The sequence below is a fragment of the Heteronotia binoei genome, chromosome 8 (assembly GCF_032191835.1).
Source record: "Heteronotia binoei isolate CCM8104 ecotype False Entrance Well chromosome 8, APGP_CSIRO_Hbin_v1, whole genome shotgun sequence".
Classification (NCBI taxonomy): Eukaryota; Metazoa; Chordata; class Lepidosauria; order Squamata; family Gekkonidae; genus Heteronotia; species Heteronotia binoei.
Genome location: NC_083230.1, coordinates 102,239,013 through 102,263,057, shown reverse-complemented (window position 1 = coordinate 102,263,057; position 24,045 = coordinate 102,239,013). Strand labels below are relative to the sequence as shown.

The window sequence follows — 24,045 nt, the reverse complement described above, 5'->3', positions numbered from 1 at the left end:
TCTACAATGTAGGGCTAACAACAGGGCGCAGAGGCCAAGTTCTTTTCCTGATGTTGCCTCCTGGCTCTGGGATTCAGAGAAGTAGTGCCTCTGAATGTGGAGGTTCCCTTCAGTCACCATGGCTAGGAGCCATTGGAAGACAGGGCTTTTTTTTTTTGTAGCAGGAACTCCTTTGCATGTTAGGTCACACACCCCTGATGTAGCCAATCCTGCTGGAGTTTACAATAGGCCCTGTACTAAGAGCCCTGTAAGCTCTTAGAGGATTGGTCACATCAGGGGTGTGTGGCTTAATATGCAAAAGAGTTCCTGCTACAAAAAAAGCCCTGGGTAGACTTATCCTCCATGATGAATCTACCTGGCTGGCCTGGATGTCTGCAGCCAAGGTCGGGCGAGTCGTAGTGGCAGCGGTCGGAGGGTGCAAGGAAGAGCTCAGAGCTCATCTAAATAAATGATCAGAAAGCGGTCGAGCAGGTGATGGAAGATGTCGTTCATCAGCCTTTGGAAGACAGTGGGGGCGTTGGTCAGGCAGAAGGACATCATGAGATACTCGTACTGGCCATAGCGGGTCCCGAACGCTGTCTTCCATTTGTCTCCTGCGCGGATCTGCACCAAGTTGTACGCACCCTGGAGGTCCAGCTTGGTATAGACCTGGGCCCCCTTAAGGCGATCCAGAAGTTCTGGGATCAGTGGCAAAGGGTAGCGGTCCCAGACGGTGATTTTGTTCAGGGCCTGGTAGTCATTGCAGGGCTGGAGCTCACCGCCTTTCTTCTTGACAAAGTGAACAGGAGCGGACAGTGGGGATGTGGGTGGCCAGATGAAACCCCATTCCAGGTTTTTGGCGAGGAAGTCCCGCAGGGCTGCTAGCACCGGTTCGGACATGGGGTAGAGCCACCCCATGGGCAGGGGTGCCCCTGGTACCAAATTGATGGCGCAGTCATAAGGCCGGTGTGGGGGGAGCTGGTTGGCCCCCTTTTCCTCAAAGACATCGGCAAAGTCTGTGTAGGTCAGGGGACGTAGAGGACCAGCCACTGGGGTGGCGGTGGCCAGGGTGGCCGACTGGGCCTGGGTGAGGACAAGGGTCCTTGAAGCTCAGCTTTTCCTGTGCCCAGTCCACGAGGGGGTTGTGCTTTACAAGCCAGGAGAGTCCCAGATGAAGGGAAAGCGGGGCATGTGAGCAACATCAAATTGTACTTGCTCGTGATGGTGTTGGATCTGGAGCATGACCGGGTGGGTCTCTTGGGTCACCGGAGCGGAGGAGGCGCCCGCCAATGGCTTCGACCAGGGTCGGGGTGTCTTGCACCGGGATCTGGTGTTGCTTCACAAAGGTCACGTCGACGAAGCAGCAGGCGGCCCCGGAGTCGACCATGACGTAGACGAACAGCCAGCGCCCTTCCAGCAAGCCAAGTGTGACCGGTACAAGAAACGGGCCCTGGCCAGTAACGTAGGGTTCAGGGGACCCAGCTAGGTGCCCCAAATCGGGGGCTCCACTCAGACTTGGGGCTGGTCTTTTACTGGCGGCAGTGGCACAGTACTGGGCTGGGTGCGCTTGGCGGGACAGCCGGAGAAGTGCCCTGCCCCTCCACAGTACAGGCAGGGATTCTGTGAGTGGCGCTGTGCTTTTTCCTCAGGGGTGGGCTGTGGCCGTGCAGCCCTGAGTTGCATAGGCTTGGAGTTGTCAGTCCTGGGGCTGGTGTGCGTCAGGGTTGGCACCATCACTGGGCGGCAAGGCAGCTGAGAGGGACGGATGCTGCTGCGCGTTTGGTGGCGGCTTTCCAGGCGGCCATTGATGCGGAGACACAGTGTGATTAGGCCATGCAGCATGGTCGGTCAATCTACTCATGCCAGCTCATCGAGGACTTCGTCAGCCAGCCCCCCGTATATTGGTCCATGAGGGCAGCCTTGTTCCAGGCCAGGTCTTGGGCCAGAAGCTTGAACTCAGGGGAGTACTGGGAAACCGAATCTCTACCCTGCTTCAGGGTCCAGATCTTCTGATTGGCGGTGGCTGCTTGCTGGGGGTTAGCAAAAGCTACTGCCATATGATCCAGGAAGCCCTGGTAGTCAGTCAGCAGGGGTGATGGGGCTATAAGCAAGGGGGTAGTCCATTTAGCTGCCTGCCCCTTTAAGAGGCTGACAATGACGCATACCTTGTCATTGGGGAAGTCTCTGGCATGTAATTCAATATACAGTTTGCACTGTGCCAGGAATACAGGAAACTCCTCCACCTTCCCAGCGAACTTCTCTGGGGGAAGCACCGGGCATTTGGATGGGGCAGCTACAGCGGCTTGCAGCTGCTGCTACTGTTGCAGATGAGCCACCATTTGAGTAAGGTGCTGCACCTGCATAAGCAAGGCTGCTAGCTGCCCAGAGCCTCCGCTTGTCTCCTCATCCATCTTGTAGAGTGAGTGTGTAGGGGTGGAAGCAATCTGTCACATTCTCAGGGTGCAGGCAGGCAGGAGTCCAAAGTCAGTCCAAGGTCAAAGTCCAGGAAGTCAAGCAGGAGCCAGGTCACCAATGTAGAATCACAAACCGGAATCAGAAGTCAATGTCCAAAAGCCAAAAGGTCAGGGTGCCAAGGAAATCAAGCAGGTCAGGATTAGGAATCAGGAAAGAGCGTGGATGCAAGCCAGAGAATAGACTTGTTGCTTCCACAAAGTTACCAGATGCTAGGTGGGAGCTATATGAGAGTCTCAATCAGCCTGCTCCCTGGGTGGCAGTGACTCTGCTAGAACTCAGGGCTGAGAGATCTGAAACATCGGCATGCCTCATGTCTTCGCTCTGAAAGTTCTTTCCGGAGCCTGCTTTGAACTCTTGAGATGGGAGGAGGAGAGCTTGGAGGAGATTGATCGTTAACAGCTGACACTGGTGCCTGGAGAGTGATTAATGGGCCAGCTGCTGTTTGTTCAGCTGAGGAACTGGCTGGCAACTCTTCCAGGTCTGTTAACCCTTCCAGTTCCTCCTCATCAGGGCTCATGACACACTTCTGCATAATGCAAGGAACTTTGGGTGATACAGGCAGGGATGAAGGCCCGTCTTTGGGGAAGATGGAGCTCCTATCCCTCTGAATCCTGCTTTTTCTTTGTGTCCCACCTCACGCAGCACGGCTGAACTTGAACGATGTGACAAAACAGCAGCGTCTGGACTTGCTGAATAATATCGCCACGGCCCTGGTTTTCTTTACAGTCATCTTCAACATCTTCATTACGGCCTTTGGAGTGCAGAAGACAGGGCTTTACCCAAGCCCTTACGGTCGGAGATACTGAGCCTGAGCAGGCAGGAGAATTGGGTAAGATATGAGCTCTTACCAAACACTTTGGCAGTCAGATACTTGCAAAGGGTAGCTGGGATGGTTGTCCTCTTCCAAGGACGGTGCAACTTTGAAAGGGACATCAATGGAGCGGTGAGGGAGGAAGGGGACACCGGCCTAGCCAGCCATATCAGCCAAATTGACACTGGCTATTGACAGATGTTGCAGCCCCATTGCCCTCACATCCCCCAAAGGTATGCAAATATGTAACCCCATTTAGGGTTGCCAGCCTCCAGGTGGTGGCTGGAGATCTCCTGGGACTACATCTGATCTCCAGGCAACAGTAGGGTTGCCAGGTCCAACTCTGGAAATATCTGTGGATTTGGGTGTGGAGCAAGGGGATTTGAGGTTGGAGCCAGGAGGAAGGTTGTGACAAGCACAGTTGAACTCCAAAGGGAGTTCTAGCCATCACATTTAAAGGAACTGTGCTGCTTTTAAATGCCTTTCCTTCATTGGAAATAATGGAAGATGGGGACACCTTCTTTTTGGGACTTATAGAATTAGACCCCCTGATCCAATCTTTTTGAAACTTGGGGGACGTTTTTAGGAGAGGCACAAGATGCTATTCTGAAAATTTGGTGCCTCTATCTCAAAAAACAGCTCTCCCTGAGCCCCAGATACCCACAGATAGATTCTCCATTATACCCTATGGGGACCAGTCTGATTGCCAGGTCTGACTCAGGAAATATCTGGGGACTTTGGGGATGGAGCCAGGAGACTTTCCCATTCCCTAAATAAATAAATATACAGCAGTGCAGTTCCCCTGAATATGGTCTTCATTTCCTCATCCTATTTTTTTGCCTACCCTGGTGGCTGCACTTCCATTAAATGAAAGTGAAAGTTGTCATACCCCCACAAGTCCCATTGATAGGCTTTGGAAGCATTTCCAAGTATGACTTTTTAAAGAGACACGCACAAACACAAAGCAGCCAAAATAAACAGAGTTTGCAAGTCCACACTTTTGTTGATTTCATAGGAGTTGCTGAATGTAACCATCTGCTGTATTTCAACCAGCTTTTTCAGATAGGAATGGGAAAGGAAAGCAGCCTAGGGGGTGGCAGTTTCCTCTCTCCCATAATCAGGTTCTAGCTAACTCTTTCCTATCCATTTTACTATAGAAACAACTTCTGAAGTGAATGCAAAACAGATGGACTCTGCTGTCTGCCTTTCTCACAGCTTCACACACTCACGGCTCTGCTGGCTTGCTCTGCCCCCTGCTTTCCTGCTGCTGAGATTTAAAGACACACACATTCCAAAACACAAACAGTTGAAAGCGTCTTCTATGCTTCCCAAGGTTTAAAAGACCATGGTGGCTGTTGGGGTGGGGCTTTGTCCTGCTGGCCAGCTGGCTGGCGGTGGCAAGGAGCCTGCAAAACCAAAGGATCCCCTACTGGGACCTGGGGAACCGTCAAGCCTACCTAGGCAACAGAGATCAGTTCCCCTCCAGAAAATGGCTGCTTTGGAAAATAGACTCTATGACATTACATCCTATTGAAATCCTTCCCCCCCCCCAAACCCCACCCTCCCCAAGCTCCACCCCCCAAATCTCCAGGTAGTTCCCAACCCAGAGCTGGCGACCTGATTCACATCTGTTGCAGGTCAGCAGGGGTCCTGAGTAGGCAGCCATCTTGGCCTATTTCTACAATGGGATTTTTGAGGGGATTGTTAGGGAGAAAGAGGGGATTGCTGGGTAGCAGGAGGCACCAGCAAGATTCTTGTTGGGTTGGTGGTTCTGTGCCTCTGTTACAAGAGGGAAGGGGATAGGGAAGGGGATAGGTGGCTTCAGTATGGAGTGACCCAGGGACAGCAGCATGTGACTGTTGCCCTTGCTAATGCCTAACCCAGCAGCTCCTGCTTCCACTTCAGGGATAGTATTTCCTGCTTCCTTATGAAGCCAGCCACAGTTTTGACAAGAATGCTACAAGTCACATCCCCAGCATTATAAATCATATTATAAGCTGTAAATGCAACCGGGGGACTTCTGAACATGTACAATAGATCCTTGCCATTCACAGGGGATCTGTTACCGTGATCACTGTGAATGGTGAGCTCTGCAAATACTGGAAGGCATCTTGGTAGCAAAGCAAGTACATTTCCTGCAAAATTTAATAATGTAATTGTCATGATGCTTCAGTAAGAGTAAAAACAGGCCAGAAACCACATTGGACCATGGCCTGCAGAGCTGGATTTAAACACAAGCTAAGTAAATTACAGCTCAGGGCTTCAGTTAATGAGGGGCATTTATTTTCATTTTTCCTTTCCGTTAGAATAATACATATTTTTGGTAATGCTATGGGGCCTAGTGAATTTGACTTGACATCGGATCCAGCCTTGTTGTTAGGGATATGCATGCTAATTGTCCTTATTTCCAGTTTAAGCTTAAACTGGCCCTTCTAAGGTTGCCAGCCTTCAGGTGGTGCCAGGGATCAAAGCTGAAAAGCCTCCGCAAAAACCAGCCTCACGGAATTAAATGGACTCAGTGCAGTTCTGCTTAAACTGAATGTTCTCATAAGAATATGAAAAGCTCCAATATGAAAAGTTTTGATCCAATGCAGCTTGGCAATCTTTAATAAGTGATGAGGCTGTACTTAATTCACCTTTGATGCTTCCTCCTAACCCTTCTGATTGGAGAAGTCGCATTGATTGCTTGTTGAGAGACTTTGGGTACGGGGGGGACAGATGTTCTTGTTTATATGCACTATCAATTGTATGTCTTGGTTTAAAAAATTTTCCACTTTTCAAAGATTGTATTTGTATTTGGTGTTAATTTGGTGAGGCTGGTTTTTGCGGAAGTTTTTCAGCTTTGATCCCCGGCTCTATTTTCCTGCGTTCCTCCTTTGGGTTGCACAGCCTCCAGTTGGTGGCTGGAGATCTCCTACTATTACAAATGATCTCCAGATGACAGAGATCAGTTCATCTGGAGAAAATGGCCACTCTGGAAGGTGGACTCTGTGGCATCATACCCTATTGAAGCCCTTCCCCTCCCCAAAGCCTGTCATCTTCAGGCTCCACCCCCAAAATCTCCAGGTGTTTCCCAACCTGGAGCTGGCAACCGTACCTTCCTCCCATTTTGCTGACATTCTGCAGCCACAATCTTTTGAGTGAGATGTACAGTCCCTGAGAATTTTGTGGACATTGGATGGAAAACCAACATATAAACAACCTGAAATGTTTTTATTTGCCAGCAGCAGAATTGATGGTGGAGTCCTAAACAGATTAACAACCTCCTAACCCATTGACTTCAATGACATTAGAAGGGTATAACTATGTTCAGGATAATGCAGGAGTCAAGTAGCACCTTTAAGATCAACAAACTTTTATTCAGAATGTATCTTCAGATGTATTCTGAATAAACGTTTGTTGGTCTTAAAGGTGATGCTTGACTCCTGCATTGTTCTACTGCTTCAGACCAACACGGCTGCCCACCTGGATATGTTCAGGATTGCACTGTGGGACACTATTGTCCTCTCTTTCTGAAATATGGCATTCAGGATCCATTGGGTGAGGGGCACAGCTGATGAAAGTTCCATGCAAATTGGATAGAAAGCAAAGATGTCATGGGCAGAAATGTGTTTCTCATTGAACACAATGGAAACAAAGCAGAATGGGATTAGTTCATTCATTTTAACTCCCATTTGTCTTAGAGCTTTCCTCCCTGCTTTTCATTAATTCTGAAACAAATGCAATGATTCACAGGCCACATAGGGCTTGAAAGGCAGTCAGGGCAGCTAAAAGAGCCTGAAAACTTGCAACCAATGGACCTCCCATGAGACTGGTGGTATACATGGAAGTTGCCTTATACTGAGCCAAACCACTGGTCTCTCAAGGTCCATGTTGTGTAATCTGATTCTTAGTGGCTCTCCATGTCTTCAGGACAAGTCTTTCACATCATCCTTTAAACTGGAGAAGGTGGGGGGTTAGGCTATCAGCTGAATGCTTATCAGAGGCACAGCAATTGCAAAAGGGTAGCACATCTGTTGTACCAAAACAAAAGCGCTGTGGCACCTTAAAGATCAACACCCTTTATTTCAGCATGAATTTTTGTGAGATGCAGTTCACTTCTTAGGAACATAAGAAGAGCCCTGCTGGCTCAGGCCAGTGATCCATCTAGTTCAGCATCCTGTCTCACACAGTGGCCCACCAGTTCCTCTGGCTCTGGGATTCAGATGTCACTATTTCTGAATGTGGAGGTTCCCTTTAATCACCATGGCTAGTAGCCACTGACAGACCTGTTTTCCATGAATCTGTCTTTTAAAATCTGGAGACAATGTCTGTGCTGTAACAATCTTGAGTATGCTGTTTAGGTGCTGTTCAGGTGTGTATCTGTAAGTTGCAAGCCTACTTTTGATTTATTGACAGTCATTACAGAAATCTCATGGTCAATGTTTTGAGCCTAAGACCCAGCGGAAAACATGAAATGACTGGGCATTGTGCTGGTCAACCAGTGGAGAAACTGGAGGTTTTGCTCTGGAGCTCTTGTGTAATTGAGCAAGCTTGGCAAAGAAAGATGTGATTCAAAAGGAAGCAAGAGAGAGAAAAAGGAAGCAGATGACTGTGAATTGCTTGTGGGCCTGATAGGAGCCCTCCGGAGGCCTGATCCAGCTTTTGGGCCACACATTTGACACCCCTGTTTTACAGGATCCATTTTATAGAAATTGTGACTGTCTGTCCTTAACATGCTTTACCAGCATAACCTGGCATCAGTTATGTTAATTTTCTCTTAAACCTATCGCCTTGCTTATCTGTTTGAATGTCTGACTTCTCTCATCATCCTGTATTTATAACTGCTATTTTTTGCTTCAGCCACACAGAGAGTTCACACTGGCAAGGTTTATGAAGGGGTTCACATTGAACCTCTCTTCCCCCGCCCGCCCCCCGCCCTGTGCAAAACTACACTTGAAAGATTTCATGGCAGAATTCACTCTCTGCCTTAACTCCTCTTCTCCCCGCCTTGTAACCTTCCCCTCCATTATACCTTATGGAGATCGATTCCCATAGGGCATAATGAAGAATTGATCTCTGGGCATCTGGGACACCTGAGTGGCTGTTTTTGTTTTGTTTTTTACAAAGAGGCACCAAAATTTCAGCATAGCATCCAGTGCTTCTCCTCAAAACACTCCCCAAGTTTCAAAAAGATTGGATCAGGGGGTCCAATTCCATGAGCCCCCAGAGAAGGTGTCCCTATCCTCCATTATTTCCTATGAAAGGAAAGCATTTAAAAGGAGAGTGGTTGCCAGAACTCCTTTTGGAGTTCAATCGTGCTTGTCATACCCTTGCTCCTGGCTCCACCCCCAAAGTCTTCTGACTCCACCCCCAAAATCCCCAGATATTTCTTGAGTCAGTCTTGGCAACCCTAGACTCACAAAAGCTCACGTTGAAATAAACGCTGTCAATCTCTAAGGTTCCACTGGGCTTTTATTTTGTTACAATAGATGGATTCGCTACCCCTTTGGAATGATCGAGGGCAGCCCCGCATACAGTATATGGCAGTTGTCCAATGAAGAGTTTACCAAAGGCATGTAGGATTGTATCCAGAACATAGCTTCAAAAGAGAGAGTGCAGTGAGCCAACTGGCCCAAAAGTTGGAAGACGGCACTTTTGGGCATGGTGTAAGCATGTAATTTAATATGGAATACAGTCCAAAGCAAGCCTGTAAATCACCCGGAGAATTTTTCTGTCCTTTCTGGAAATTTGAAACAGCACTCTTGCTGCCTGTGGCACACATCTCCTGCCCCATGCTAACTACTCATGGAGGAGAACTGCCAACCGCCCCATTCCCAGATCCTGCATTACATGTTGATCAAATAGTGCAGCCAGGGCTTTTTTTGAGCAGGAACGCACAGCAATGGCGTTCTGGCTGGCTTGGCATCAGGGGGTGTGGCCTAATATGCAAATGAGTCTGTAAACAATGGTGTCACCAGGGGTGTGGCCTAATATGCAAATGAGTTCCTGCTAGGCCTTTTCTACATAAAAAGCCCTGAATGGAGGGAAAGACTGACTTCCTTGCATCTTTTTGGTTTGTTTTGCAGACTGAGCGCACGGCAACCGACTGGGATACCTTCGGCAGTTTTGCTGACACTCCTTATGTGACAGGGAACTCGGAGCTTCCCTGCAGCGGGGATGTGTGCGCGTGCATGTATTTATCGCTGAGTGCATGTGAACAAAAATACACATTGTGATAAGATCCAGGTTGAGTTCTGTAAATGAGCATCCTGGTTTTAGACAGAGGGCTGCCCTCAAAAAACCCTAACTTGCCATTTGTGCAGTGTTGCAAAAACTCAAAGGGTGTTCGGTTCTCTTTTGAGCAGAATTACATTCCAGGGGCAAATGCGTATTTCCCAGACACATGCTTGCCATTTAACATGAATGCTTGTGGGGAAGGCGGGATCAGCAGACAGAGTAAATGAGTTTTACTCCCGTTCTTCTGAGCAAATGGCCCCTTGGGTGGTTTTACTTCACCCGACCAAGCATCTTCTGATCTTGGAGCCTGGCTGGGGGGAAATGAATTTAAAGATGAAAACAAGAAATTGGGCAGAGGGGAATTGTTTGCAAAAGAACATCAGCAGTTGGTGGATGAATTAATCCCACCTAATGATTCTCCTCTGAAAATCTCTCTTCTGCGTGTGCATCACAGAGGAGGAGGAATACAGGCTTGCAAATGCTGAGTTTTTCTTATAACTTGTAGTTTCACCCTCAGAGCCACAAGGGTAATGCTAAATTTTGCAAAGAGTGGCAGTGGCGTGATGTGAGCCGTAGGTGCATGCCTCCGATAAGCCTGCATTTAGTCCTTTTGCTAAAACGGACTAAGTGCTAGGCTCATTAGTGTTTACTGGGCAACTAATAAACTGGGAAGTTGCCCAAAAGTGTTGCATATTAAATGTAACTTCTTCTGAAGCACCAACAAAGATGAAATAGGAAACATTACTTCCTTCCAAATCCTGTTCTCTTTGTAAATCATAAGTAAAAAAAAAAAAGTGCTAACCTGTTCCGTGAAAAAAGAATTATATCGGTAAACGAGTGCTCTTAACATCCCTCAACAAGTCAACAAAACTACCTACCCTTTTCCTTGCTGTCAAATGCTTTGCAGACTCGGTTGTGCTCAGTGCTTAACGGCAGCAGCAGTGATTATAGTGGCAACGGCTGCAGTTCTTGAATACTGCAAATGGGTGCAAAATTGGCTGACTAGGAAGACCCAACACTAGATTAATAATTCTGAAATGCATGCCAGTGCCTTATCAGTGCATGCCAGTATGCTACAAGAGGCTAGCTAGTGTGCTGTGAGGAATGAATGCAATAAAACTCCCAATGATCCTCATGTATCCAGAGGAGGCTACCTGTCGCATCTCTGATCCACAACACCGGCTGTGTGTCTCTTCCGTGCCATCCCACACAGGAGGCAGGTAAGTTGGCTGCCTCTCTGCATTGTGTTTGGCTCCATCATTCTCAAAGAAGATTGGTTCTGCAAGGCATGCAAGATGGAATTGTCCCTGCAAGCCTTTTGCTGATCCTTTTGTTTTCAGCTGGAATTGGCTTGCCAAACTTTTTTCTGTTTTTGAATAACAGTTTTCCTGCAGGAACACAAGTTGTGAGCTCCTGCAAAGCCAGGTGGCTTTTATTTTAAAAGCAAATCTTTCCCTAAGAAACACTAGAAATCATGAGACAAAGGTCTCCGATTCATTGACTGCAAAAAGGGTCAGGTGTACACATTGAGCTTCGCTAGTCATAGTCCTTTTACCCTGTGATTTTCGACAAGGCAATTCTGCACACGTAAAGGCTGCAAACAAGATCTCATTACTAGTTTTGTATCTTATGTTTGTATAGCTATTATGTTGAAATGTGGATCAAGTAAAATGTACCATCGGCATATTTGTGGTGAGGAGTAAATAAGAAGTGAACAGTGACTCATAAAGGCTCATCCCCTGCCACAAATTTTGTGAATCTTTAAGGTGCTTCTGGAATCTTGCTATTTTTTTTTACTACAGACAGAATTAACATGGCTATTCGTCTTGATCTAAATAATGTTTGTAACCATTATTAGTGCTAATGACATTAAAGTGTTTATAGTAATGCCACATATTTTAAGGCTGTACAGGTTAACCTCATTTTCTTAAGCAGAGTAGTGATTCAGAAACTTATTTTTAATGCTTGTTGTTTCTTCCATTTATATTATTTAAAAAGAAGACTTGCTACTGTGTTAGGTCATTGAGAACTGGGACATTCTTTGTATATTCTAGGCATTATTTGCTTTCTGTTTTATTTATTAAAAGTATATTTTATCCAAAGGTGGGATTCAGTGTATATATTCAAATATTCACTGCAATGAGAAAAAAAAATCTTACGGATAGCCATTTCCCTTATTTTAAAGGCCAGTTATATATGCCAATTTATTTTAATAACTTATACCCCCATCTTTCTCCCCAATGAGGACCCAGAGCAATTTACCTCATTCTCTCCTCCATTTTATCCTCACAACACCGCTGTGAGGTAGATTAGGCTGAGAAAGCGTGACTGGCCAAAAGTCCCCCAGCCAACTTCCATTGCACAACCTGGTCTTCCAGATCATGTTAGTCTGACACCCTTAACAACTGCATCACACTGGCTATCTCACCGTTCTTCTGATCTGGAAGTGAAGACACACCCAGTGTGGATATCTCTCATTAGATTTTCTGGAAAGGGGTACTGCAAGGGGAATCCTTGTATCCAGCTCCTTGGGTGCCAAACAGATATTAGCCAGCAAGATGAGGTCCAAGTGCATTTCTCCTCCCCACAACCTGACAACACCAGGGGAGAGGTTCCTCAGACCCCCGGTTGGTCCAATCCTCTCTGAAGAACTGAGGTGTTGCTTACATTATATATGCGGTTTGCATTTGATTTTAACACAAGATATCTCCATGCATGACTAAGTTAGCTTTTGTTGCTTGACATGGGGTTTCCACAAGGATTTCAGCCAAGGCACAAGGACCTGTAGAACATCCAGACAGCAGCTTCTCACATTTCTGATCCTGCACCCCAGCATACAGTTAAGGGTTAATATTTTAACCAGTGGATGCATGGCTCACTGCAGAAAGTTTGTTACAGGAAGTGCGCTGGAGAAGAATGTATGATTACAGTTACTGATAAAATTAAGCCACCAAAACAGTTCTAGTGGTCTCACAGAAGAAATGAAACCAAGAATGGCTCACTTCCAAAATGTATGTCAGACAAGCCACCAGTGTGAGTCTTGAATGGTTCGGGTGGGAAGGGGCCCCTCATCAAGGAAGGAAAAATCGTCCACTAAATTCTACAGAAAATATTCTTCTTTCATAATTAGGATACCAGTGAATTAGGATACTACTTCATACACACATACACTCGAACACGGGCTACAAGGACTTGCACAGGGCATCTCATTTTCCCCTCCCCTGGTATTTCCTCTTTCCTTTCCTTGAAAGCCCTTATAACCCCCCCCCCCCGGAGAACATTCCTTTTTTAAAGGTACAGGTGCTGCTTCTATTATTGTGGGAGGTTTTTAAGCCTTAATATTTATTTTTAATTTCAGATTTTTTTGGGGGGGGAGCAAACCCCGGGCTTTTCTCAGAATTCTGAGAAAATCTGAGCCTTATTTGGTGGGGACAGCAGGATACAAATCTAATGAAATAAATTACAATAAATAAATAAATATGCTTTATCCATCCATTCTCCTGATTTAAGTATCCGCAGATAGAACCATGTTGAGAATTAGATACGTTGATGGATTTATGGTGTAATTATAGTAACACTTCCATTCTCCTGCTGCATCACTAGAAAAAGAAATACTTAATTTTGTTTCACAAATAGGGGATAACAGCCATCATGTAATTTTTTTCAAGGCTGGAAGGTGTTTCGAGAAGACATAAGCAGCCTACAAAAAGATACCACACACACTTTCTGCAAGGAATCTGTATTTATAAACCAACTCGGGTGATTCTGTTCTGTCTTGTGAATATTTAAGGCACAAATTTCAGAGGAGCAGTACAGAACTTAAATATATCAAAACACAGATATTTACAATCTATAAATGTAAGACAGGTACTTCAAAGGTCACATAGACAACAAAAAACCCCCAAGTAAATGTATACAGACCAGATTTTTTTCTACACAGCTCTTTCATGTCTACCTCCTGCAAAACCCAACCCTAATTCCCACTTTTTAATATAGGGCTGTTAACACAACTGAAGAAACCTTAGTCGATTAATTGCATGATTATTTAATAGCCTGTCGCGGCAATCCTATGCACACTTACCTGGGAGAAAGTCCTATTGAACTCAGTGACATTTATTTCTGAGTAAACATGCTTAGAACTGTTCCCTAAATGTAGAGCAATCGTTCGGAGGCAAAAAGGTCTTTCTTTTTAAGTGATGCCCATATATGTTTCATTGGGCTCTGTCCTGGAAGAATTATTTCCTTCTGCATAGGAGAGGAAGGGAATACCTCTTCTAAGGAGGCATCTGCCATCCACACCCCATCTGTCATCCAATTAGTGGGCAATTCTGTAGTCAAACAAGTGACTGGATCAAACCTACTGAAAAAATTTAATTGCCTGAACATTGCAGCCTTTTCTGGTGCAGTAAAGTGACCAGGCTGTGACTTCTGAATCTAATGAGACCGCATATAAAACTATGCTTGCATTATGTTTGATAGGCTGCAAGAGTCAATCTCATGCTCATGTGCCTCCCCCCCCCATCAGGTATAAGTAGTTTAGCGAGCACTGGGGGCTTAAGACCCCACTCTTTCTATTATAAATACCCCTGTATATGTCACCAGGCCAAAAACTCCAAAATGTGGTGTGTGTTGGTGGTAGATGGGGATGAACCCATATGTAAGCCAATCTTCTCTGAACCATCTCAAGATGCATTGTGTGCTGAATGCACAGAGTGCTAATACATAAAATGAGATGTTCAAACTCATGGATGGTGAAGAGGCTGGTTTATATGAGTAAAACATCTGGGTCTTTTGCTAAATCAGAAGAGCCCTTTCTATGATCTCTGCAATGCTATCGTTTGCTAGTGAAGACTCCCTTCTGAATGGCTGTGCTTAAGCTTTTATCTAGATTTCAAAGCATAGAATCTCAGGGACTACACAGCAGCCTCTTTGTTGGGGAATAAAACCCAGCAACACTGGATAGAGGAGACCACACTGTTAGCACAGAAAAATATCTGACAGGTTTGGAAAAGGGTATCAGGAGCTGCCTAATGCAGCCATATTAATGGGATGATTCCCCATTCCTCCACTTACAGCTGTTGGAATGACCTTGGGTTAGCCATAACTATCGCAGGAGTAGTCCTTGAAAGGGCAGCTGCTGTGAGAGTCCCCTCAGCCCCACCCACCTCACAGGGTGTCTGTTGTAGGGAGAGAAGATATAGGAGATTGTAAGCCGCTCTGAGTCTCTAATTCAGAGAGAAGGGCAGAGTATAAATCTCCAGTCTTCTTCTTCTAACTTCATGCTGGCAAAGTTCTTCAAGGTCTCTAGCAGAGATTTTCTTTCCCAGTTGTGCTCCCTGAGATCTAGGGTTGCCAACTCATGCTTCCTCAAGATTTGTAGGTGGGGCCCTGACCCGGGTAGCCCAGGCAAGCCTGATCTCATCAGATCTCAGAAGCAAAGCAGGGCCAATCCTGGAAAGTACTTGGATGGGAGGTCTCCTTAGCATCCCAGAAGTTGAGAGGGCAGGGGCAGGTTTTATTCAGCCACTTTGCTGAATATCCTCCACGCCCCCAGTAGGGGTCAATCACGAGAGGTCGCCATGACTTCCAGGTGCACACAGACACACTCAAAAATAATAATTTTAAAAAAAGATCTGGGGGTGGGGTTTGAAGAGGGGAAGGACCTCAGTGGGGTATAACACCATAAAGTCCATCCTCCAAAGTAGCCATTTTCTCCAGGGTAACTGATCTCTGTAACATAGAGAACCGTTGTAATTCTGGGAGATCCCCAGGCCCCACCTGGAGGATGGCTGACCTACCTCACAGCCCTTAAGTGGCCTGGCTAGGGACTGAACCTGTGATCTTAAGCATGCCAAATGTGTATGTCAGAGAACTGGAGATACAGAACTCAAGACACATGTCCTGTCTGTTTCAGAATACTCTTCCTGGCAGGTAGCCACCAACTTCAGAAAGATATATACTTAAATAAATTAACATCTGATACAAGAAACATTTTCCAATGAGGGAAAAGACTGTAAATGTACTACTACTGTTCTGTACTTTTACTAGAAATGAGCAGCTTATGTCTGTCTTACATAGAAGAAACGTGCAGACCCTTGGAGCTTCTTACAGAGCTTATTTTATCCATGATTTATGTCCTGGAGCTGCAGTGTCCGTCTTCCACATGAAATATTTGCATAGAAATGCAGGCAAACTATAAAACCTGAGATGTTTTTACTTATATTTATCTAATGTGCACAACTGCAGGATGACATTTGGAAGGGTATTATTTATCAGCTACCACCATTGCTAGGTAAGCAGTGCGGAGACAGGGCCCAGTTCTGCATGGCATAACCCCAGGGCCGGCCCTAGACTGTCTGGCACCCTAAGCAAGGCTAACTTCTGGCATCCCCCCCCCACACTGATATCGTCACCAAGTCACATGGGGGTACCCAATTTTGTGCCCCCAGAAGGACAGCACCCTAGACGATCACCTAGCCCTGCATAACACAGAGCTGCCACTCCCAGTGCTTGTCCAAGGACGAAGACACACACATGAACTTTCTCATACACATACTGTGGGTCAGGGAATCTCTGTGGGAAAGGGAGGAACTGGGCCAGATCTATCTCCTACAGTGATTCTTGCTAACACTGTGAACGGCCTGGGATAGCAAAGGTTCTTGAAAGTTAGCAGCCATTCCTAGGTAAAACTCAATCAGAGGGTGTGTGAGCAACCACCAGGACCCAGTATGACAATGTATGTGTTTTTTTCTACTTTTCAACTTGAGGAAGACACCGGTGAACACCAAGAACTTTGCTTCCAGCATTAAAACAAAGAAAGAAACAAAACAAAAAAAACGCAGTTGGGGCCAAATGGCAAATAGAGTCAGAAAATGCCACTTTCCATTGTGAACTGGCCTCTGTGGATATGAATGCATGTAAATCTGTATTAAGTCCCTTCATCTAACTTCCTGTCTCAGAAAACCAACTCTGCCACACAATCCTACATAGAACTACTACCCATTTCTGTAAAAGTCTTCAATGGTTTGTTTCCCGAAGGTGCAAGTGACACCAATGATGTGCCCAAAGCTCACATCAAGAAGCACAAAGGAAGGTTTCTCCCATGGCCCTCCTACACCATGTAGATAGCAGCTCTTTTTCTTGCATCCATGAAGGAACACTGGTTCCCCATGTATAATTGCTTCCAGAACACAACAGCAAAATCATAACTTATTAAATAAATCTTCCGACTGCTACACTCTATACCACCTTCGAGAAAGAGCAGGTGGTCTCATAATGAATGAACAGATGACTCTCTCCTTCACAAAGTGTTTTAACATAGGAAATAAATAAAATATTTCTGTTTTTTCTATGTTCCCTAAATCATATTTCATATGATTGTCAGGATCAGCAGAGTTCTTTTCCTATAATCAGGTATGACCCTTGTGAGGTTTTGACCCTGCTTGACTTGAGTCCACTCAAACGGGTTGCTGATTCACCCAAGAAAGATACAGGCAGGTAGTCCAAAGGCACCTTTGATTCCACTTAAGGCCCAAGGGTTTTGTGTTTTGTTTTTTGCTACACCTGAGTAAAGCATCACTTGCTTGGACTGAGGAGAGGGACCTATCAGCTCCTCAAAGTGTCCCAGCCGGGCTAGTGCATGAGGATGCTGACGCAAGCTGCATCAGAGAATTTGGTCCAAAGGCATGATGAATTTCAGAATGTTTCTGTTCAAGTATATCAAGAAAAGGAGAAGCTGCATCATTACAGAAAGAACTTGTACCAGATATAACGGGTACCTTCCTCTTACAGCACATGATGAAAGGTGCTCCAGTTCCTCTGAATCCACCAACTGGATGGCTGAAGTGCTTCTGGTCATAGAAGATCCACCCTGCGATTATCTGAGGCCCTCCAGGACCCCCTGTGTCACTGATCCAAGACCAAGAACATTATGGTTTGGAGGAATTCTCCTAAATCACTAGAAATCATTACTTTTGCACTGCTGCTTTTGAATTTTTGCTTTAAAGAAGTAAAACCTGAAAAAGGTCACTGAAGGATTCTTCAGGTGGGGGAAAATGGTCTGTGTGGTATGCCCTTTTCTTTTTGGGAACTGCTGATGAGAAAAGGCATTGCTTGCTTTCCAAAGCTACTCTCTGGGCTGTCTGTACGTGCTACATACAGGCTCAATTCTTGTGATCCCCCCCACCCCTCCTTAGAGAAGAGCTCCCCGTTCCATTGCTTTGTCTTCTTTTATCATGACACATCCATGTATAAACAGCTGAACTGGTGAGGCGATTTCCACTGGGGGGAAGGAGAATGTACACTTGGGTGATATGCCTAGATAAAGTGCAGGCTGCTGCTCAGGAGTGCAGATGTTGTCACTTCTTCATCTGGCGCCGGTTCCACATGCCCCGCTTGGAGTGAAAGTGATGGAAAAAGTTCCTGAGGGAAAGTCGCTCCACCTCCAGGCCGGACTGAAAGATTCTGAGCGAGGAAAAGGAGATTTCAACAGATTAATTACAATATAATAGAGAGCCAATTTGGTGTAGTGGTTAAGTGCACGGACTCTTATCTGGGAGAACCGGGTTTGATTCCCCACTCCTCCACTTGCAGCTGCTGGAATGGCCTTGGGTCAGCCATAGCTCCCGTGGGAGTTGTCCTTGAAAGGGCAGCTGCTACAAGAGCTCTCTCAGCCCCACCTACCTCACAGGATGTCTGTTGTGGGGGGTGGGGAGGTAAAGGAGATTATGACCGCTCTGAGACTCTAAGATTCAGAGTATAGGGTGGGATATAAATCCAATATCATCAGTACAACTGCTTAGAACCTAGACTTATTTTAAGGTGATCTCAGGATGAGAAAGCTATACCAACAAACAGGGCTGGCCCTAAACTGTCTGGCACACTAGGCGAAGCTAACTTCTGCCCCCCACCCCCCCACTGATAACATCACCGAGTCACATGGGTGTCAGCTCTTGGCCTATCCTCAATAAAAGGCACTCTCCAGGATCTTTGGATAGGATAATTTTATTTGATAAATAGAACAGACTCTGGACATGAAAGTGTCAGAACTACCATACCTGGGCAGAGCCCTGAGTTATATACCACATCTGGAACCTTTATTCGTCCCGCCAGAATTCAAAGCAAAAGCGCACAGAGCAGTTAGAATGAGTTCTAGCAACATTATCTGTTACAGACAGTGAGCTGTTGTGCTGTGCCCACAAAGAGATAAAGATGACCTTGAGAATCAAGCTGTGCTTTGAGTTTGTGGGGCGCAATACATTCTTGTCTCTGTTAAAAAGTAAAGCTAAGCATAGCATGCTGTCACAACATAACACAGTAAGAAACCTAAAAGGTTAATATGCAATTAAAGGGCCAAACATTAAAAACAAAGTGTAAAAAAATCATAAATCAACATACAGGTATTTATTGTAGAACGCTAAAACCATTTAAGGGCCCATCATAAGCCTCTATCCTATGTAAAATCATAAAACCACAATGGGAACCCACTCAACTTGACCTGATGCGTTTCGACAGACATGGCTGGTGGGGGGAGCCGCACCCCCAAAGAGCTCCATCATCACTTGATGTGCCTGGCATGATGTCATTACCCAGAAGTGATGTCATCATGCCAGGCACATTGCAAGGGGAACGCTTTAGCAATTGGGTAAAAAACTCTATGATGCCACAGAGTGATTTTTTTTTTACCCAAAAGAAGTCCTCCAATCTGGCAATCTTGGCAATCTTAATTAGATCTACAGAATACTGAGAACCACAGTTATAAAGCTATATGTATATGCAACACTTTACAGGTCCCCCCCTTTTATTTATATTTTCAGTGTCTCAAGCCATTATTTATGAAGAATATGCCTCTTCTTTCATCTTTTTGAACAACTTAGTATATTGTTTTATTGACTTTTTGGCTCCCCAAAAGCACCAAATAACATAGAATTATATTTGAACTGCATTCCAATACAGTCATAAATGATCTTTGAGGGTAAGTAGCATCCACCCCACTTCTTGCCTTTTGCCATTATGTTTACACTGTAACACTAAATTATAAATACTAATTTAATGAAATCCTAGACAATATTTATTTGTACAAATTAAGAATAACAATGAAATAACAAAAGGGCTCTGTGATACCAACAACTGTTTGCATTCCTTTCCCTCATGTTTTCACTCTCTCTCCCAGAAGTCCAATGGTCATTGAACTATCCCCAAAACAACTCCAACTATCTCCTCCCCTACCCTGGTTCCAGAATTAGCCAATCAGCTGTCACTTCTGGAGCCTGAAGCCCCTCCCTTCCCCTCATCACTAAACAAAGTCTACTTCTACCAGATAATAAACTGTCGAGGGAAAACAGGTTATCACCAACATTCCCTCTAAGCCATGGAGTCTTGTAAGCAAAAATTCTACTTTATGAGCTACTGCATAAATTAGTTTGCTCTGGGGCTATTTTTCCTGAGCTAAAACAAAAATGTGTGAGCCAGAGGCCAAAAATCTGTGAGCTAGCTCACACTAACTCAGCTTAGAGGGAACACTGGTTATCACATCATTGCCAAATAACACCTCCAACTACTCATCCAATCACTCCACAAACCACACCCTTTCACCAACAAACATACTACACAAACCTAATGTCAGGGGTGGCCAACAGTAGCTCTCCAGATGTTTTTGCCTACAACTCCCATCAGCCCCAGCCAGCATGGCCAATGGCTGGGGCTGATGGGAGTTGTAGGCAAAAAACATCTGGAGATCTACCATTGGCCACCCTTGTAATATGTTACAAATATGTATCTGTAGGAATCTTCCCATAGTTGTGTGGCTAAGGATGAGCACAGATGGCCCTGATCATATGGTGGTGAACCTTTAAACATTATGGCAGTGGAACCCATAGAAAAAATACTCTGAGGGCACTGTTGCAGAGTTAACAAAAGCATGGTAACTGCAATGATACGCAGTTCAGAATTCAGCTTAATTATATAGCGATTATGTGGTAAAGCAAAGCCATGTGTATAAAATACCAAAGATTCCTTCCCCATTTATAAGAGGGCTGGGTTTTTAAAAAACAAACAAACCAAAACCTGAAATTATCAATTCTGAACAGGAAGCCTTTGATAGTTCAAACAAGCCCTCTCTTCATATAGGTCCCTTTGGCTTATCTGGAGCTGAACTACTGAGACTGGTTCGTGCACAAACTGACCTGTCTAGGAGTTCCCAGTCCTCTCCTCCCCATCGTTCCCGGAACTCTTTGGTGTTCATGCCTCCAATACGAACCAGATCAGACTTGTATATCCCTAGAAGGCCAAAGCCATTCACCTCCCAGTAGCCTGTGGAGACAAATCCCCAAAGCGTTGTGACTGTGTTTATTATGACTAACAAGTAACACTTTAATACCCATCTGTGCCACCTGATTGCTTACAGAGATTTGTGCACCTGATTAATTGGCAAATGAACGAAAGAAAACATCTCCCTTCAGAAAAAAATCCCCAATTCAGTGGCACTGTGTCTGCTTCACCAATGTTCTTTGCTGGGAAATAATACAATGAGAGGAGAAGGCAAAGAAGTATTTTGCTCTGAGCTCCTTAGAAGGTGAGCAATACAAAAATAGCATAGATATGACAGAAAGAGTGGGAAAGTTGCAAAAAGAAATACATATCCAGCCTTCTAATCTCAACCCTGCAGAGCAGAGCATTCTCTAAACACAGAGACGTTTGCCGTATCTGCTATACTGAATATTTCCTAGCTCCCTCTGATACAAGAAAGTGCTATTTCAATAGTCTGCAGTGAGCAAAGAGCTTCATTCCATCTGTTTAGTTTTAGTAGCCCTGTAAAATTCTACAGCCCGGTACTCAGATACCATTGACAACTTTGGGAGAGAAAAACACAGCCCAGGGGAAACCCCTTCCATGGCTCCTTACCATCAGGCCATTGGGGGGATGCACCGCACTGCAGCCTCATAACCATGGGTGCAAAGGCCATTTTCCCTTCCACGCAGTGTTTCCGAATTGAGTCGATGATCCCTGCTGGGAAATGGATGTGGAGGTCACACAGGAAAATGATGCTATGTGAATCCTGTAAGCAGAGACACACACCTGTCACATTCTTATTCACAGCATGTCATATTGAGCAGGAGCATGCCTAAAAGCTAACAGCCTGCCACTGTGGACTATACCATTTAGCCTGAAAGGAGGAGTTGGACACAGAAGGATAAAATTCAGAGACATGATGCACAACATTCCAGCTGCTCTAAGACCGGATTATCCATTTTTAGATATTCCTGTCAGATAGCTGCCCAGTTTTCCCTTGAATGCTTGCAAGAAAAGATATGCCATTATCTCTGCAGGCAGCTTTCCAACTTGCGTAAATAAGGAAGTTTAAACCAAATGTTTTATCTAAATCTACCATGTCTGTAGTTTAAACCCATTACCTTTAGTCCGCTCAGAACTAGTTTGCCTCTTCCTGCTCCCAACATCCACCTAAAATTCTGTCAAGGGGGGGCGGGGCGTCGCTTGAAGATGGCAGACGTGTTCTGAGACAGCTCTGCTCTCTTTCCCTCCTTTATGCGGGGAAAAATCGCTATGGATAATTTCAGAAATTAAGGACAATGAAGAAAGGTGCCCGGAAGACGCCTAAATCATCTAACATCCCAGTTAAGTCTGTTGAAAACTTTTTTCCTTCTACTAACTCCAAACGTGCTGCGAAAGAGAAGGGGCCGTTAACTCCACCTAAAATGGCGCCCGTCACTAACTCTCACTCTACTGAGAGAGGAGCTGATAACAATGACAGCCCAATAACAAAGAAAGACCTGTCAGTTTTCAAAGAGGAGCTATGTGATTTTTTTACAAGTTCAATGTCAAATCTGCTTCAGCCTGTCACGGCAAAACTAGACTCTTTGGCAGCTGAATTAAAAGTAACCTCTAAAGTGGCAGAAAATGCTACAGAAATGCTATACGCGGCACAGGACGAAATAAAATCTCTCCAGCAATTTGAAATAAGTGCAACTGAAAAAATTATGCTGCTGGAAAGCCGTTGGAGAGAACGAAACCTTAAAATTAGGGGGATAGAGGAGGGCGCAGAAGATAACACCACTACAACTAAACTTGTGATAGAATGGCTAAACAAAAATGTAAAAGCTGAAAATATGTCACCAAGTAATATATCCAAAGCATACAGACTGGGATCAAAAGCCTTGGGTAGAAATAGACCACGGGATATACTTGTACAATTCATCTCCCTAGAGGTCCGTGACGCTATTTTACAAGAGGCAAGGAAAACGGACTTTAAATTTAAGGGAAAGAAAATCCTCCTTCTATCAGATCTTTCCCCAGAAGCTCTAAAAAAGCGACGTCAACTTAAGCTAGTGTCCCTGAAACTGTTGGAAAAGAAGATCAAGTTTCGATGGAGCCCAGCCTCCGACATTATGATTTTTAAAAATGGCGCGCTTTTTCAGGCGTCGGATGGAACTACGGGGAAAGCGCTGCTAGCTGCAATGAACATACAAATTACACAAGAGGAAGAGGAACACCTGCTCTCATCGGATCAAGATATGAACTAACCTGAAATGCTGTAACTACTTTTATTGTGTTTTTCTTTAAAACAGCGTTTATTCAAATGAAGACTGGTGCGGTCCCCGTCAGTTCGCTCTGACACCGGCAATGAACGTTTTATAGGATGTCGTTATTTGAGGAGCCGAAAGACAATACTAGCTACTGTCCACAACCACTAAGCCATATAAGGGATGGCATTCAGCGGCTCTCCAGGCATCGCCATTATTGTGTTAACGGGATTAGTGGGACATTACCTAACGCTGATCACAATCGTTAAGTCTTTGCAATACTGCCTTTACTCTGTTTTAATTTTGTTAATCTTATATTTTAAGGCTAAGGGTTGCTGTTTAGCTTAAATCAGTAACGTGTCTTTGCAATACTGCCTTTACTCTGTTTTAATTTTGTTAATCTTATAGTTTAAGGCTAAGGGTTGCAGTTTAGCTTAAATCAGTAACGTGTCTTTGCAATACTGCCTTTGCAATACTGCCTTTACTCTGTTTTAATTTTGTTAATCTTATATTTTAAGGCTAAGGGTTGCTGTTTAGCTTAAATCAGTAACGTGTTGTAACAACTCTTGGGAAATGCATTCTCTGTTTCAGTAAGGCATGTATTGGAGGCTTGTTTTTTGAATATAGCATTGGGTGTTAAGTATAACATTCTTACAGTTTAAAACACATAGTTCTGTTTAAAAACTCCAGGATTTACTATTTACTTTTATCTAATAACATGGTTCCTCTTGTTAATACAGTGACTATAAATGGAACTAATATTTATTTTTATAGATGGAGGGGATAACAAATCTGTTTTAGCTCTATAGACAGAGGGGTCAATGGTTATATTGCAGTAATATATATATGCATGTGTATGTATATATGTGTATGTATATATATAATTTTTTTTAATTAAGCTAAGTTAACTCTGTTGAATTTATTGACCCTGGACTAGTCTAATATATAGTCCATAGACTTCTTATTAATTTTTTATAAACTTGGGGGGGGGGGAGAGTGAGAGCACTTATTTTTAAAACTCCA

At 44.7% G+C, this 24,045-nt stretch overlaps 2 protein-coding genes across 2 annotated transcripts in view; one reads left to right on the top strand and one right to left on the bottom strand.

Moving 5' to 3' along the window:
- NINJ2 (ninjurin 2) overlaps positions 1-9,402 on the top strand; it is a 100,335-nt gene extending 90,933 nt beyond the window's left edge. Inside the window, exons 3-4 of the mRNA XM_060244598.1 lie at positions 3,097-3,283; positions 9,334-9,402. Coding sequence (XP_060100581.1) covers positions 3,097-3,260 — 164 coding nt within the window. The 3' untranslated portion in view covers positions 3,261-3,283; positions 9,334-9,402. The remainder of the gene's footprint in view (positions 1-3,096; positions 3,284-9,333) is intronic.
- Positions 9,403-16,783: 7,381 nt separating this feature from the next.
- Positions 16,784-24,045, bottom strand: part of B4GALNT3 (beta-1,4-N-acetyl-galactosaminyltransferase 3) — a 140,260-nt gene continuing 132,998 nt past the window's right edge. Inside the window, exons 18-20 of the mRNA XM_060245761.1 lie at positions 21,386-21,539; positions 20,668-20,794; positions 16,784-17,947 (exon numbers count right to left, since the gene is read on the bottom strand). Coding sequence (XP_060101744.1) covers positions 17,842-17,947; positions 20,668-20,794; positions 21,386-21,539 — 387 coding nt within the window. The 3' untranslated portion in view covers positions 16,784-17,841. The remainder of the gene's footprint in view (positions 17,948-20,667; positions 20,795-21,385; positions 21,540-24,045) is intronic.